General features: G+C 37.6%; 1 protein-coding gene across 1 annotated transcript in view; it reads left to right on the top strand.

Annotated features, from left to right (window-relative positions):
* Nucleotides 1–16,961, top strand: part of ppargc1b (peroxisome proliferator-activated receptor gamma, coactivator 1 beta) — a 48,082-nt gene extending 31,121 nt beyond the window's left edge. The window contains exons 4-12 of the mRNA XM_052614890.1: nucleotides 2,174–2,296; nucleotides 5,253–6,126; nucleotides 6,947–6,992; nucleotides 7,429–7,493; nucleotides 8,493–8,949; nucleotides 10,184–10,259; nucleotides 10,399–10,517; nucleotides 10,601–10,731; nucleotides 13,205–16,961. Coding sequence (XP_052470850.1) covers nucleotides 2,174–2,296; nucleotides 5,253–6,126; nucleotides 6,947–6,992; nucleotides 7,429–7,493; nucleotides 8,493–8,949; nucleotides 10,184–10,259; nucleotides 10,399–10,517; nucleotides 10,601–10,731; nucleotides 13,205–13,296 — 1,983 coding nt within the window. The 3' untranslated portion in view covers nucleotides 13,297–16,961. The remainder of the gene's footprint in view (nucleotides 1–2,173; nucleotides 2,297–5,252; nucleotides 6,127–6,946; nucleotides 6,993–7,428; nucleotides 7,494–8,492; nucleotides 8,950–10,183; nucleotides 10,260–10,398; nucleotides 10,518–10,600; nucleotides 10,732–13,204) is intronic.
* The last annotated feature ends 193 nt before the right edge of the window (nucleotides 16,962–17,154 follow it).

The raw sequence follows: 17,154 nt of genomic DNA, 5'->3' as shown, positions 1-17,154 counted from the left end.
AATAAATACTTTTAAACAGTGGTGTACTTCAGAAAATCCCATGGCATTACCATCACGAGAACGTCCAGAAACATGGTAATACCATGGTACTTTTTTCTTTTTTTTAAGGGAATGCTAATATTTGCGTCCCAGATCTTTGATTCCTTCAGGTCACAAGATGGACATCCTCAACAGTGCTCTTTCCTCTTTTTTTTTCTTTCTCTTTACTCTTTACTCATCTCTTTCTAAAGAAACTGCTTCCTGGAACAAGTTGGTGTGTTTGTTATCTGTTCCTCTCAGCTCGCAAACCCCAACAATTTCATCTGTGTACGTTGTAAAACCAGTTATAACAGTTATTACCCGTTGGACAGCTTTTCTTCTTTATTTCACTGCTCTTTCCTGTAACGCTGAACAATGACTTGGCATGGCTGTATTGTAATGTAACTGTTTTTCCAGTTTGTCTTGTGTTTTGTGATTTTTTTTTTGCTATAGAGACTTGTAGTACTTATGGTTATTACTGTCTTATATTTCACTCAATACCTTTCAGAACGGACATTGTTCTGGGATTGCATTGTTTGACTCTGATGATTACTGAGATAATCATAGCCTCAGAGATACCAAAAAAAGACCAACTTACAGAGTGTAAGAGACGTCTGAAGGAGGGAAATTATCCTTAAACTGATGAAAATTATGTATATCCTTCTGAGAATAAGACTACTTTTATGGTGCCACTAGGGCTGGAAATACCAGTAAATACAGATTGTTAACAGTTTGTAGTTTTTCTATGAAAACTACAATTTACTATCATGCAACAAAACATTTATATGTGCTATATATATATATATATATATATATATATATATATATATATATATTTAATACATTAACTGAGACTGATTAACAATTCTTCATTGGTTTATAAATACTGTATACTATCATTCATCATTAATTAATGTGTTCATAATACATTGATACTAAATTTTACAACTTTACATGTTAAAAATATGTTATTTATACACTACGGTTCAAAGTAGTGTTTCTAAAGGATCATGTGACCCTGAAGAGTAATGACTGCCGAAAAATCTGTGTTGCATCACAGGAATAAATTACATTTTAAAATGGTATAAAATTCAATTTTATTATTATTTTATTTTGAAAATATAATAATTATAATTAAAATAGAAAACAGTGAAATTGTAATAATAGTTCACAATATTCTTGCTTTTAATGCATTTATGTTCAAATGAATGCAACCTTAGTGTGCAGAAGATATTTATATCATAAAATATTAACACACACACACACACACACACACACACACACACACACAAAATACTGATCACAATCTTTATAATGGAAGTGTATATAAAAAAGATAAAATTCACCAAGATTAATAGATTTTATGAGAGTATTATGGTTATTTCATGTTTTTCATGTTTATATTTCAGTAACTAAAGTTAACACATTGAACCTTATTGTAAAGTTACAAAATATGGTTAATTAAGTTACTGTCAGTTATTTAGTCTTTTCACAATATTTAATTCTAGAAAATAAATGCCTGTAAGTTACAAGTCTAGACAGATGCATTTCTCTGTTAGATGATTTGTGTAACTTCGCTTTTCTCCTGGAGTCTCAGTGTAAGAGTTTAGTCTGGGTGTATCTTACCCAAGAGCGGAGAACCCCCTCTGCTGGTGATGGCCACGGTTACACCTCAGCCCCTAAATGAGGCCAGTCGGTGTGCAAAACAAGGGGTGCATTGAAGAACCAGGAATGGGGACGGCAGAGCACATGTTTTCATGACATAGATGGCCAGTGCATGCTAAACCGGTTTGGTACACAGAAGCTGAGACCCTCGGCGCCTCTTCAGTTTCCTCTATGGACACTCAGAGACATGGACAGAACTGCCAAGTTGGCACATTAACAAACGCTTAAGGGACTCAACAACACTGTGCTGCTTCTCACTTTGCTTTCTCTGCCTGCGCTGGTCATTTAGGACTCGCATTTCAGATTTTCTCGAATATCTAGTAACTTTAAAGTCTTGTTTTTACAGTGGCTACAGCACAGAACTGCTTGTTTTGTTGTCGTGTTTGAGTACTGAAAGTGCAGAATGCTAACTTTCTTGATTTTGTGTGTAATTTATAAATGCACCATGGGTCATCAGATTATAACCCCTGGCCTCTCATTCCCTCCACAGCTCAAAAAGCTCCTGTTGTCGCCCCCTAATGTGCCTGCGGGCCTCGATTCGCACAAAGACGGCAGCGTGTTTCGCCACAGCAGCAGAAGCCAGCACGTCAAACCCGTGAAGCCTGTACACAAGGTGAGAAGAAGTTCCAGCTGTGACTGTGGTTTAAACTCAAAACATGTGACGCAAGAAGACAAAGAAGACTCTTACATAATTGAACAACCTCAGTGTTAGCATGCATGCTACTCACTACCCCTCAGCAATGCTAATGCCTCATTAGCGTATGCCAGCCTTTAGAAACCACACTGAGGATTTGTGCTTCAAAGTTTGGAAGCCTGTGAAGCCTGTGGTTCTTCATTCACTCGCTCGGCTTCGGCTAAGGCCGCTGTCGCATTAGTGTTGAGCGCAGCCATCTGTCATAGCACAGCCACAGCCTAAAGGGCAATGCTCACTGGGTTTGAGATTACTTAAAAGAACAAGCACTAGTTCCTCAGATACCAAGAGAATATCTTGCGACTAACCTTGGCACATTTGTCACAGTAACCTTAGAGCGAAGTGCACTCTGAAATAGACTCTAGGGGTTCAGCTGCCCTGCAAGCCTCGCGTGTTTGCTCGTTTCACAAGGGCGTTACAAAAGATAGCTCACGACATAGCGCTGACCAATGCCATGAGCAAAAGCTTAACACTATAACCATTTCAAAAGGGTCATTTTTCAGATTTATTACTTCTGTCATTGTAGTGCTAAAAACGTTGTAAAACATTCAGATCGGATTCGATTTCTGTAAATTGTGATTGGAGCTGATTTACCTTTTTTTTTTAATTATGTAATATATACTATTATAATAAAGTTATAAATATAAAAATATAAAAAGTGCAAAATTATGTACAGTTTTGTTCAAAATAATAGCAGTACAATGTGACTAACCAGAATAATCAAGGTTTTTCGTATATTTTTTTATTGCTACGTGGCAAACAAGTTACCAGTAGGTTCAGTAGATTCTCAGAAAACAAATGAGACCCAGCATTCATGATATGCACGCTCTTAAGGCTGTGCAATTGGGCAATTAGTTGAATTAGTTGAAAGGGGTGTGTTCAAAAAAATAGCAGTGTGGCATTCAATCACTGAGGTCATCAATTTTGTGAAGAAACAGGTGTGAATCAGGTGGCCCCTATTTAAGGATGAAGCCAACACTTGTTGAACATGCATTTGAAAGCTGAGGAAAATGGGTCGTTCAAGACATTGTTCAGAAGAACAGCGTACTTTGATTAAAAAGTTGATTAGAGAGGGGAAAACCTATAAAGAGGTGCAAAAAATGATAGGCTGTTCAGCTAAAATGATCTCCAATGCCTTAAAATGGAGAGCAAAACCAGAGAGACGTGGAAGAAAACGGAAGACAACCATCAAAATGGATAGAAGAATAACCAGAATGGCAAAGGCTCAGCCAATGATCACCTCCAGGATGATCAAAGACAGTCTGGAGTTACCTGTAAGTACTGTGACAGTTAGAAGACGTCTGTGTGAAGCTAATCTAGTTTCAAGAATCCCCCGCAAAGTCCCTCTGTTAAAAAAAAGGCATATGCAGAAGAGGTTACAATTTGCCAAAGAACACATCAACTGGCCTAAAGAGAAATGGAGGAACATTTTGTGGACTGATGAGAGTAAAATTGTTCTTTTTGGGTCCAAGGGCCACAGGCAGTTTGTGAGACGACCCCCAAACTCTGAATTCAAGCCACAGTACACAGTGAAGACAGTGAAGCATGGAGGTGCAAGCATCATGATATGGGCATGTTTCTCCTACTATGGTGTTGGGCCTATTTATCGCATACCAGGGATCATGGATCAGTTTGCATATGTTAAAATACTTGAAGAGGTCATGTTGCCCTATGCTGAAGAGGACATGCCCTTGAAATGGTTGTTTCAACAAGACAATGACCCAAAACACACTAGTAAACGGGCAAAGTCTTGGTTCCAAACCAACAAAATTAATGTTATGGAGTGGCCAGCCCAATCTCCAGACCTTAATCCAATTGAGAACTTGTGGGGTGATATCAAAAATGCTGTTTCTGACGCAAAACCAAGAAATGTGAATGAATTGTGGAATGTTGTTAAAGAATCATGGAGTGGAATAACAGCTGAGAGGTGCCACAAGTTGGTTGACTCCATGCCACACAGATGTCAAGCAGTTTTAAAAAACTGTGGTCATACAACTAAATATTAGTTTAGTGATTCACAGGATTGCTAAATCCCAGAAAAAAAAATGTTTGTACAAAATAGTTTTGAGTTTGTACAGTCAAAGGTAGACACTGCTATTTTTTTGAACACACCCCTTTCAACTAATTGCCCAATTGCACAGCCTTAAGAGCGTGCATATCATGAATGCTGGGTCTTGTTTGTTTTCTGACAATCTACTGAACCTACTGGTAACTTGTTTGCCACGTAGCAATAAAAAATGTACTAAAAACCTTGATTATTCTGGTTAGTCACATTGTACTGCTATTATTTTGAACAATACTGTATGTATAATATTTATACACTACGTTTAAAAGCTTTTCTTTGTGTATGAGTGGTTTTTAAAGGAGTCTCATATACTCTACAGTTATTTGATCAAGAACAGTAACATACTAAAATAGGATTACATCTCAAAGTATCTGTTTTCTGATTTCTTATATGTTTTAATATTTTTATTCCTGTGATGCGCAGCTGTATTTCCAGCATCATTCCTCCAGTCTTCAGTGTCACATGATCTTCAGAAATCAGAATAATATGCTTTACTGCTATTATCAATGTTGAAAACAGTTGTGCTGCTTCATATTTTTTGTGGAATCCGCGATAAATTTTTTAGGATACTTTGATGAACAAAATTCTAAATAACAGCATTTAACTTTATAAATTAGTGTCACTTTTGATCAATTTAATGTGTCCTTGTGGAATAAAAAATATTAAAATTGACCCAACAGCATTGTCAGATATGTGACTAACAGCATATCTCAAGCATAATAAAATCAATCAATGGACATTCTCTTAAGCCTTGTTGCTTTATTATATTTAATATCAAAAGATTGAATGAAACGTCTCGTCCTCCCTCTGCAGAAGGACAAATCAAGCACACAGGAGCGTAAGCCACGGCCGGCGAGGCCCTCCGGTCGTCTTTGCACTGAGCTCCACCGGCATCTGACCACCGCGCAGGAGACCGAGGACACACCTTCAGCTGACACCGAGGAAGAGGAAGAGGAGGAAGATGAAGAGGACAGTGACTCGGAGGAGTCGTCCGGCAGCGAGGGCGAGAGCATGGTGTGTGTCGAGCCACCAAAGCCTCAGTTCTCCTCGGAGAAGGAGATGCACTCTGTAGTGGAGCTCATCAAATACATGCACACGTACTGCCTGCCCATACGCAAACAGGCCATCTGGGATCGCAGAGAGCGTAAGGCCAAGCCTGAGAGCTCGCAGGTCTCCCGCAGCCTTCCCGTGATCCCTCAGAAACCATCTCCTCTGACCAAGCCGAGGGCTCCCTTCACCCGCCGCAGGGAAATCAAAGCCCACTCCCTGCTGAAGGAGCTGCTGGAGGACGTCAGCTCCTTTGACGTGAGCAAGCCTTACAGGATGCACAGCCCTCCTTATATCCACTGCAGAGGGGCTGCGACTCGCCTCCCTGCTGACCTTCAGCCCAAAGCCGAACCTAAAGACTCGGACTGCGAGAGCTCGCACAAGGCCGCAAAGCGCCCCAAGAGCCCCGAGCCGGAAGAAGGCTCCTTCTCGGTCAGGCGTTCTCGCCGGCTGGCCTCCTTCCCCAGCCGATTCGCTAAGAGAGTGCGTGTGAACTGCGGCCGGTCGGAAGCCAGTGTTGGACAATCGAGCGAGGAGGAGAACACGGTCAAGCATCCTCCCACCGAGCCTCCTTCTGATAGCAGGCAGAGGAGCAGCTCCCACAAGACGTCTGAAGCCCATAACCCACGCTGCAGTGACGGTAAGACACGAACAACACACGAGGAATAAACACTGCAAGTTCACTCCTAAAACTAGAGATTCACATGACAAAGACACACTATTTATTTATTTTTGTGCATCTGAATCTGTTGTTAGTAAAAAAAAAAAAATATATATATATATATATATATATATATAGATAGATAGATAGATAGATAGATAGATAGATAGATAGATAGATAGATAGATAATAATAATCAAATATAATCAAATATATCAGTTTAGATTTATATCAAAAATAGTTTAATAAATTTGAGTCTCCTTGAATGACCAATATATATATATATATATAGATGCATATTAAAACATTAACATTTAGAAAACTTTTCCACGGTTAAGTGTGCACGCAAATGTCATATTTTCTTTTCACATGGCAAAAATAACATTATATTAAATTAATTAAAAATAAATACAAATCTAAAAAAATTATAAATTATTAATATTTAAAAAAATTCATTTTTATTAACTTTTATTAACATTTTAGTTCAGTGGTTCTTTTAGAGAAACATCTGTTTACTGTTGCCTTTACCCACACACATCCACACATGTGTTCTATCTAATTTATATAATTTATATAGATTTATTGAATAATTTATATACATTTATATGTTTATATTTGTCAGCAGATTTTAACTTTATCTTAACTCAAAGAACTTTTTTGTTCTGTAGCTTTTTTGAACCCAGAAACCGAATGCTGATGTGAACACCTTATAATAAAGCTTTAAGCATGATTTTAATATTCAGAGAGCACTGCGTGTGCTGTTGGGATCTCTAACATCTGTCTGTTGTTCTGATTGCAGAGAAACGCTCCTGCCTCTGTCTGCCGCTGGCGTCCAAATCCAACGGGTGTGTGTTTCATTCATATCTAATCTATTCGTGAGCCCTGGAACACTTCCAGGCCGACAGTTTAAGACCACCGCTGGACTCCGTCCATCTTCTGAATCGCCTAGAGGAGGCTTGTAGAGTTGCTGTTTTTACATAACAAAGCACTAGGTCTCACGCAGTAAAACTTCTCTATAAATAGCCCTGAGGTTCTTCTACCAATTACAGTCATTTGTTGTTCTCTGCATATGCATAGCTCAGACGTGGTGTGAAGTAAAACAACCGAGATCAATCAAACCCTGCTCCAAATGTCATTAGTAGACAAATATAGACCTCCACAACAGTAAATCTGATGCATGTAGCTGAGACTGCATCCTTTCCTCTCTCTCTCTATCTCTGTTTTTCTTGTCCATGTAAGGGTTTAATAGACTGCAATCTCTTTCTGTATTTCTCTGATCAGAGACGCGCAGTATGCCAACAAGTCCTTTGAGCAGACTCTCTCTGTGGAGCTGTGTGGCACAGCAGGTAATATTACACACTCAGTGAGGGGTATTTTTTATAAGTGTGTCGTTTTTTGGCATTGTGTGAGCTATTAGCACTTGATTCACCTCATATGTTCTCACACATGCTAGTAGCTTGCCAGTATTTGCACAGGATTTAAAATGTAGCCAATGACGGGTCTGAATTAGGCTAGCGAATGTCTAAATGAACTGAATGGTAAAGGACTTTGTGCTGTTAGTGGACCCTGTCCAAACAAATGTATTTAAGCTCAAGTTCAAGCATCTATGTAAAAAAAAAAAAAGACTTCTGCATATTAATGCTACTGTTGAAAAGTTTGGGGCCAGTAAGATTTTTGATAAGAGATGCTCACCAAGGCTGCATTTATTTGATGCAAAAATACAGCAAAAACAGTAATATTGTAAAATATTATTACAATTTAAAATAACTGTTTTCTATTTGAATAGAAAAAATGATGCAAAGCTGTATTTCCAGCATCATTCCTCCAATCTTCAGTGTCACATAATCCTTCAGCAATCATTGCTGTTTAAGAAAAATTATTATTATTTTTATTACAATTGTGCTGCATAATATTTTTGTGGAAACTATTATACATTTATACAGGATTCTTATTTTCGGTATAAATAAATCAAAAGGACATAATCTATTTGAAATAGAAATCATTAGTAACGTCATAAATGTGTTTACTCTCACTTTTAATCAACTGAATGTGTCATTACTGAATAAAAGCAAAAACAACCTCAACTTTTCAAACAGTGGTTTTTACATATGTAAGATTTCTGAAGTTTAACGCTTAGTTTTAGAGGTTAGTATGTGCAGAAGCACCGGAGATAATTGCTTTTTAAGTGATTCAAGTTAATCTTTTGTAATCATATATTATACATGCTTCATATTATGTATGACTCCTTTTGTAAGCTTCATTAATTCTGTGCTGTGGCTAATAACAGAATGCTTGGTGATATTCAATGTGTGTGTGGTAGTGATTAATGAGTGTGTGTTTTCCAGGCCTGACCCCCCCCACCACACCTCCTCATAAACCAGTGGAGGACGAGCTCTTCAAACCAGACGGAAAAGTTGAGCTCAGCACCAAGAGCTCGTGCCTGGCACGGGCGCACATACGCAAGCTCCCAGAGCAGACGGAGCTGTACGCCCAGCTGCGCCGGATGGGCCAAACGGGCGACATGGACGCTAAGGAAGGGGCGCAACGTGCATACGGGGACCACGATTACTGCCTGTTGGGCCTGGGAGAGAGTTGCAAGACACTGGAGATGGAGAGACAGGAGGAGAGGCTCCTAACCGATCGCCAGCAAAGGTCTGAGGCTGATTCACCCGTGGTGTTGTCCTCGCCCGGTCCAGAGCAGACCGGTCAACCCTCACCTGTCCGGTCTCCCACCCCAGAGCTGGACGCCCAGTCCCCAGTTTCCTGTTCGCCCCCGTCTCCCGGCTGCAAACTCCCCTTCAGGTACTGAATACTCCGGGGCTTTTTCCACTGTTGCATTTTGCTGAACTTCTGACTTTGAAAAGTGCAATAGATCGCCACTTATGTGAAGCCCAAATGTGTGTGTATGATGTCTTAGGGTCCCTAATCGACAACTAAACTGGGTGTTTAAAACGGCAGACAGTGAAAGTAAAACAAAGACGCTAATACAGTTCTCGTTACAGTGATCCTAGCAGTGAACAGGCCTTTAATCTGGTTTTGTGTATTGATTATTCAGATTACATGTTCGTTTTAATAGTGTAGCTAAAGAAATGCATAATTCTGAGGAAGCAAACATAATTGTGAGGCTTGCCATTAGTAATTACAGTAATTACAACAAGGTGTGAACGCAGTATGAGTTAAAGTTCCTACATCACATCAGAAATGTTTGGCAGTGATCTAGATGTTAAAAAAACTGTAAACTTGCAGAATCACAGCAAAAAAAAATTTTTATTTTGTTTAGTATTTTTCTTGTTTTTAGTAAAAAACATCTAAACATGCTTAAATCAAGAATCATTTACTTGAGAAAATAAATTAAGATATTAAGTCATTTTCTGATTTATTATTATTTTATTATTTTTTTTCAAAATGTGGTTCGTTTTTATTTAAAACAAACATAAAAATAATGCCAGTGGGGTAAAAAAAATCTTCTTAATTCAGAAGGAAAGCATGATTTTTTTTCTTGCCCCAGTGGCAATTCTTTTTCTAATTTTAAGAATTTTGTATCTTAATATATTCAGTAATTTTTCTTTTCAAGTAAACGTATCTTGATTCAAGAATGTTTAGATATTTGTAATGGAAAACAAGACAGAAAATGCTAAATATGAAAAAAAAAAAAAATTTGAAGACTAGAAATGCTTTCATCATTTTGAGTGTCAGGGAATGAAACACTTCCATGTTTGGAAATCAGAGATATCACCCTTATGAAAATTAACCATGGTTTTATTAAAGAAGTTTATTACAGTTTATTACAAACCCATGGTTAAGTTAAGGTGGTTAATCTATACCCAGATTTGATAGATGTCTTTAAAATGTCAGTTTTACATCCTAAAGACATCTTCTAAACGTGTATTTGACATCTGATTGCAAATGTCCTATAGACGTGTTGCAGATGACCAAACACTGCCTTTAATAATTGAAAATGAGCAATGTACTAACTACATGCTTTTTCAATGTATTAGTCATTTTGAGTAACTCAGCCCCGTCATGCTTCTTTCAGCGATGAGAGCTCTGTGACATGCCACGGCGCAGCTGAGAAATGGAGCAAGACAAAGTGTGGACAAGAGAATGATGTGGTAGGTCGTGTTTTCAAACCCATTTTATTAGTCGCAACATTAAGCTCATTATCAAAGCCGTAGATGCATCTGATGTCTGATTCGTTTTTCCTTTAAGTGCCGTCGAGTGTATTTATTCTAATCCGCTGTGCATTCACAGAACAAGTGCCAAGTGATCTACATTCACAACCTTCCGAGCAGCGTCACTCAGTCCATGCTGCGTAAGCGCTTCGAGGCCTTCGGCCGTCCGGAGGACTGTAAAGTGGTCATCAAAAACGAGTGGGTTCCATTTGTTTCTACTTCCCTGAGCGTATGCCCTGAGTGGGAGAATGGAGCGCTGATGTTTCTGTGTGTTTTTGCAGGGAGCGCTGTGGGGTGATCACACTGAGACCGTCTCAGGATGGCCAGACCTCACGGCACAGGTGGGACTCGCTCGGTCCGAGCGGGGGGAGCAGCAGCCAGCGGTTCGGCAGGAAGCGTTACATAGATCTGGGTAAGAGAACAGAGAGCTTCTTTCTCTTTGATGTCGTCTTTGCATCAGACGTCTGGTGCTCTGTTCTGAGGCAGATGAAGTCAGAGGAAGGTGTCTTCTCATATCTAAGCTAATAAACAGCCTAATTCAACTTCATTTGCATTTAAATGGAAAAAAGACTTTTTGATTCTTGGTTGACCTGCTTGAAAAAGCAGGGTGCATTTTTAATTATAGTCAGGCCGGTGCACCGCAGCGCTTGCTATTACATCAAGTCAGTTCCAGACAATGAGAATGAAAATGTGCTCATTTTTTAAATCACACTCATCGTGTAATTCAATGTGCTGAATCAGGTTCTATCTAGCCTATATTAAAGTTTGCTTTAATATAGTTTAGAAAAAAACTGCTGTCAACATATATGTTGTGTTTTGTAAATGACTGATGCTGGTATCTTGATCAGTGATACTCCGCTGGTTTTGCTTCGTAACACAGTTCAAAAATAGTTTTTCATACAAAAGTAAATCAAATATTGAAATCATATTAATGTTCAAAGAAATGCACTGGCTCATTATGCAGATTAGTAAAATGAAATGCATGAACTGAATGGAAAAACCAAGATTTGTTGAAGTGAATTGAGTAAATTTGTAAATGACAGCACAAGTGTGATTTATCATCCTAAAATATATTACAGACACTGAGCCAAGTGTTTGATTAGTAATGGCCATATAATAAAGCAGTGCTGTAACTGTTAAATAAAACAAATAAATATAATTCAGGGTCAATTAAATAAAACTTGACAAGCACACCGCAAAACTAGTCTCAAGTCTACTTTTTTTGTTATAGGGCCCTTTCCACTACAAAGTAGACCAAAGGACTGTACAGCAACACAACAATACAAGGACACTATAAATAAATAAAAATTGAACAAAAACAGAAAACAGAACAAATAACATCTTCCAAAAATCAACAATTAAAAGCCATACACGAGATTTAAAGACATCATCTGTGATTGCAGATCTGATGTCAGGTGGAAGGGTATTTCACAGTCTTTGGTCACCGACCGAAAATCTCCTTTCGTTTTCAGGCGAGTTTTTGGATCTGGGAACAGTAAGCAGTTATATGATCTTCGAGGTCTACCAGAGTTCATATGAACTAAGCCCATAATATATTCTGGGGCCATATCATCGACAGCTTTAAAAACGTGCAGTAACACCTTATACTGAAACCGATATTTAAGCTAATAAGGAGCCTTGCTGCTGCATTCTGGACCAATTGCAATTTTGAAATAAGAGATTAGCTTACTGCCAAAAAAAGTGCATTACAATAGTCCAAACGGGATGAGATTAATGCATGAATCACTATCTCAAGGTCAGCAACAGACAAAAAGGATGTCATTTTTGCAATAGTCCTCAACTGAAAGAAGCAACTTTTCACCACACATTTAATCTGATGATCAAAAGTTAGAGCTGAGCTAAAAATTATACCCAAGTTCCTGATTTGGGACTACGCATTTGTTGTCCATGTACCTAAAACATAATTTATGTCACTGTCAACCTTATTTGGGCCAAAAATGCTAAATTCAGATTTACTCGCATTTAGCTGTAGGCGTTTTTGATTTAACCAGCCCTTCACCTTCTCAAGACATAATAACAAAGATGAATGAGAAGTTGATCCTCTAGATCTAATAGGCAAATAAATCTGAACATCATCAGCATAAAGATGATAAGACATACTATGTTTTTTTTTTTTTTTTTTATAAGGCATAAAGGCAGCAAAAAATAGTGAAAACAGAACAGGGCCCAAAATGGAGCCCTGTGGAACTCCACAAATCAATAGAGACTAAAGAGGAAAAAAAAATCCCCAATTCTCACTGAAAAGGATCTTCACTTCAAATAGGAATAAAACCATTTTAAAACAGTCACTCTCAGACCCAGAACATGCTCTAAACATTTAATAAGGATATCATGATCTATTATATCAAAAGTTGCACTTAATTAAGTCGAGCATAATTAAAACTAGACTAGACTAGATTAGAATTAACATGAAAACCAAAAACATAATAACAAAAGATACAAAATGAATAATTACTATAATTCTATATAAATTATGGTAAAGTAACACAAATCAAACAACAGGTAATTTTACACCATTATATTGTTGAGTTTGACATTAACAACAAACTATTTTTTTCCCAGTATCTTGCCAAGCCCAATTATAGTACTTTTTGTATTTTATTACTTTATTTACATATAATATAATATAATATAATATAATATAATATAATATAATATAATATAATATAGAATGTACATCTAAAATTATTTTAATAATTAGTGAGATTAATTTAGAGAGATGTGCACAAACTTTTATTATTTTAAAATGATAAACTATATGATTTGTTGTTACAGGAAATATTTTTCACCATATATAAATGTTTTAATTTTTAAAGCAGATGACCTTAGTGTAACAAACTAACTGTGAGTTTTTTGCCGTTCAGATGAGGCGGGTCCCGGTCCGGTGAAGAGCAAGTATGATGCACTGGACTTTGACGCTCTGCTGAAAGAGGCTCAGAGGAGCCTGCATCGCTGACACGCGCCTTACCACGCCTCCAGAGTCACGCCCTGCTCGAGACTCGCCTCAGCAGCTCAACCAAGGCACTTCTTCATGTTTACATTTTGAACATTGGAATAAAAAAATAGACCTTGTCACTCCTGAGGATCAGAGGTCATTGGGGCGAGAGGATTACAAAGGAACAGAAACAGCTTTGAGACACTGGACACAAGTGCTGCTTCTCGTGTGTGTTTGATGCCATTCGTGATGTTGCGAGCGGCTCGGGCTTTGTAGCAAACCGCACTCTTTTCCATCGGTTGTTGTGACGTGCGTGTGTTTATTTTTTATTTTTATTTGTACCCCTTTGTCACTCTTCTTAGACCTGCAAGGTGCTTTCACCGTTTTGTCGTACAAATATATAAACAATAACAGCTTTGTATTAGCAAAACTTTGTGGATGTTCAACTCTCTGTGTGTGTGTGTGTGTGTGTTACGATGGATTAAAAGTGGATTTAAAAAAAACGACAAACAAAAAAATCCTACAAGGTAGAGTTTACAGATCAAGTAATTAAGTCAAGAAAAGAGTAGTCTTTTTGTAATTTTAGTGCTTCCTTGATTTCATCTATGCACTCAAACGAGGTAGTGCTTCTTTAGTCTGGCCTCTGCCCTCCTCTGGTGTGGAAGGGGCTTTTGCTGCTGGGTGTCAGACACAACCGAGTCCAAACCCGATTGTGCTACCTTAAAGCTGAAGTGTGGCATTTTTTTAACTTTAAAATACTCCAATCCCAGCCCAAAAACTGTTTAAGTAAACACAAATCCTAAAAAGAATTTCGAAACATCTTTTGATGTTTGAGCAGCCTGACACATCCAATGGTGTGAGTTGAGGGGTGGAGCTTTCTGTTTGACTGACCAATTGGAAACCTGTTTGAAAACAGTCATTATGTTTGGTGCAGAGCTACACACTTCCTCTTTAATTCTCTAGTTGCGGTTACCGTTTTACTTGTCAGAATGCGACCCAATCTGGTTCAGAATCCCAATCTGACGGAAACGTTTTTCAAGAATGTAATGTATCACAAATGTGATTGTAATTCCCATCCTATTGGTCTAGATTCGAAAGTACAGTTAAGCATTTCGACTCCCAGTAGCATAGCCCTACCAGACTTCCAGGCTTTTGCTGAGAGAAGGGTGGCGGTAAACTAGGAGGAAGATCTTTCCAGAGCTCAATCTTATTAGAGATACAGTCGTATCTCTGCTTTGTTTACATGTCACTCTCTCATACTCTTTCTCTCTATAAGCTCAAACACTCTTTTTTTACTCTCTCCTTTCTGACAGGGGACGATCTGCGGGTTTTTTTGTCTCTTTGTCCTTTGTGTGTGTTTTTTGAAGTCTAAACGTGTACCAGTGTATAACTGTGTGTCGTCCGTGTCTTTTACGGGGTCTAGGGATGGGTCCGTCCCTTATTATATGCTGGGACCTGTTGCTTTTATTCTGCAGGGGTCTCCTCGAATCCTGTGAATCTAGTGCAGTTGTGAGCATGTGTGTGTGTGTGTGTGTGTGTGTGTGTGTGCTGGTTTAGAGAGAGCCATCAGCCTCTCTTAACACCCTAACTCTCCCCTTTAGCCCAGAAACACACCCAATACCTGAATGTTTACATGACTGAATTCTCTTTCGACTTTTACTAGAGCGCACACTAAGTACAGAACGCCTTATTTGGTATTTAAGTATCCTATCAGGAAGTGCCTTTTGGCTTTCCCTTTTACGGTACTGAGCTGTTACTTGGACAAGACCTCTGAATATTACAGCTGCTTTTGTCCAATTTGCCCTATAAGATCTTTAACTGAATGAGTGTTTGTGCTTAGTATGTATACTACAAAGTAAGTGAGAGATGTGCTGGTTTACATGATATATATATATATATATGGAGAAGTATATAATGTGTATATAGCACTGTGTCTTGTGTAAACATGAGATGTATGGATATGTGCTGTACAGCGATGTGGTAACGTGTGGTTTCAAAGGGTGGCTCTGATTGGTTGTTGGTGAACCCGATGATGCAGCATTAAGCAATACAGGGAGATCCAGAAGGGAAATGTTCATTGATATGGCTTCATAAGTCAAACACAGTTGTATAAAGTGTCCCTTTAGAAATGGTTCTATTTAATGAGGTTAAGATTAAAAGTTTTTCTTTTTTATGCAATTGAGATGCAATACCGCTGAGAGATCTAAGAAAGCTTTTCTTATAACAGAAGGCTTTACTGAAGAGGTTGGTTGTATTAAGGGTAATCGAATCCTGTACTGTATATTGCAGACGGCTCAGATCGTACGAAAAGAAGGCAGACGTTTGGAGGGAAATAGTCTCACAGGGAGAGCCTTAAACCTTCGAGGAAAATAAAGCTATCAGTCCTGTCTGATCTCATGTACAATCCAATGTGTTTTCTTCACTGAGTAAACTTTTTCAATACAGCCATATTATAAAAGGTATATACATATATATGATTATATAAATACACATATATATATATTTGTGTTTGTGTAGATAAATATATAGATGATATAATTTGTTATAGACCATTTTATTCAGTGTTTCAGAACACTTCAATACATCGAACACTGTCAATCTAGAATGTACAGATTCAAATTAAAAATGATAATAATAAAAAAAAAAAACTTCCAAAGGGAACCTTCTTCAATGCAATACATTTTTCCAGCCCTCATTTTAGCAATCGCTAGACAAGTTGACCAAAAAGTACATTTGATGTTTGGATACAGGAGAAGTGAGGTATCACATCAAATCCATTTCAAGAATGTCATGATCGTTTGACTTGGCCCTGCTCTGTGTGTGTGTGTGTGTGTGTGTGTGTGTGTATGAGAGAGAGAGCGCATGTGATTTTTTTCCTGTTTTTTTTTTTTATTAGTTCATACAAAATGTCACTTTTAATTTTTAATTTTAATTAATCTATGGCCCTGCAATTTGTTGCTCACAAAGTACATGCTCTTGCAAGATAGGAGAATTTTCCTCTTGAATCAGCCGTGATTATTTTTCGGGGAAGGTTGGATCATTTTTATCAAGAAGTGGTGCCAGAGCATCAGTTAATGAATCACACATCCATGTTGAATTGTATTGCTGCTTCCAGACCTTTTCTTTTGTGGAAACTAAATTTGAGTCAAAGGGCATACATTTTTCTTCATTAACTGTTTTTTTTTTTTTTTTTTTGACTATTTACATCTAATGACTATCAAATTTGCTATGATTTTCCTTTTTTAATGTAGTTTTCGGTAAATACTTGTAGTAAGATTTTATATTTTTACATATGTTTTGAGTTGTCGTTGTTTTTTTATTTATATGCCACTTAGCTTGGAAGTCTTGAAATGGTATTAGTTTTATTTTCTTCTCGGTATTGTGTGATTTTCCTACATCTTGAGAATGTGGAGACAAATGCGTTTCAGTATTTTTTAAATTGCTAAAATCTAGTTTCCTAGCTCAAATCTATATAGTGGGAATTATTTGATGTCATAAATTATATTTTAATTCATGTAAATATTAAAAAAAAAAATGATGATGGCTTCCTTTTAAACTGAACACATTTCTCTTCCGAGATTGTTTACATTGTTAAATTGTAGAAACTGATCCTCATATACTGTAAAAAAAAAAGTACATATATTCATTGTTTTGCCTCCAAAAAATAAAATCCTTAATGAACAACATTCAACTTTGTGATTCATTCATGTACTGCATTACTATGTTATTTATGCCTAATAGATGCTGCAGTAACCCACATCAAAACCGTCCACAGAATTCAATGCTATTCTTGGAACAAGTGCTGAATAGCAATTTGAGAAAGAGGTTTTTGTCTGACTTTTTTTCCACTTGTTCCAAATGACATTACGCATTGCATAA

This window comes from Carassius gibelio, chromosome A14, assembly GCF_023724105.1.
Source record: "Carassius gibelio isolate Cgi1373 ecotype wild population from Czech Republic chromosome A14, carGib1.2-hapl.c, whole genome shotgun sequence".
Lineage (NCBI taxonomy): Eukaryota > Metazoa > Chordata > Actinopteri > Cypriniformes > Cyprinidae > Carassius > Carassius gibelio.
Note: the sequence above shows the minus strand (reverse complement) of the source record. Positions and strands in the feature narration are given on the sequence as shown.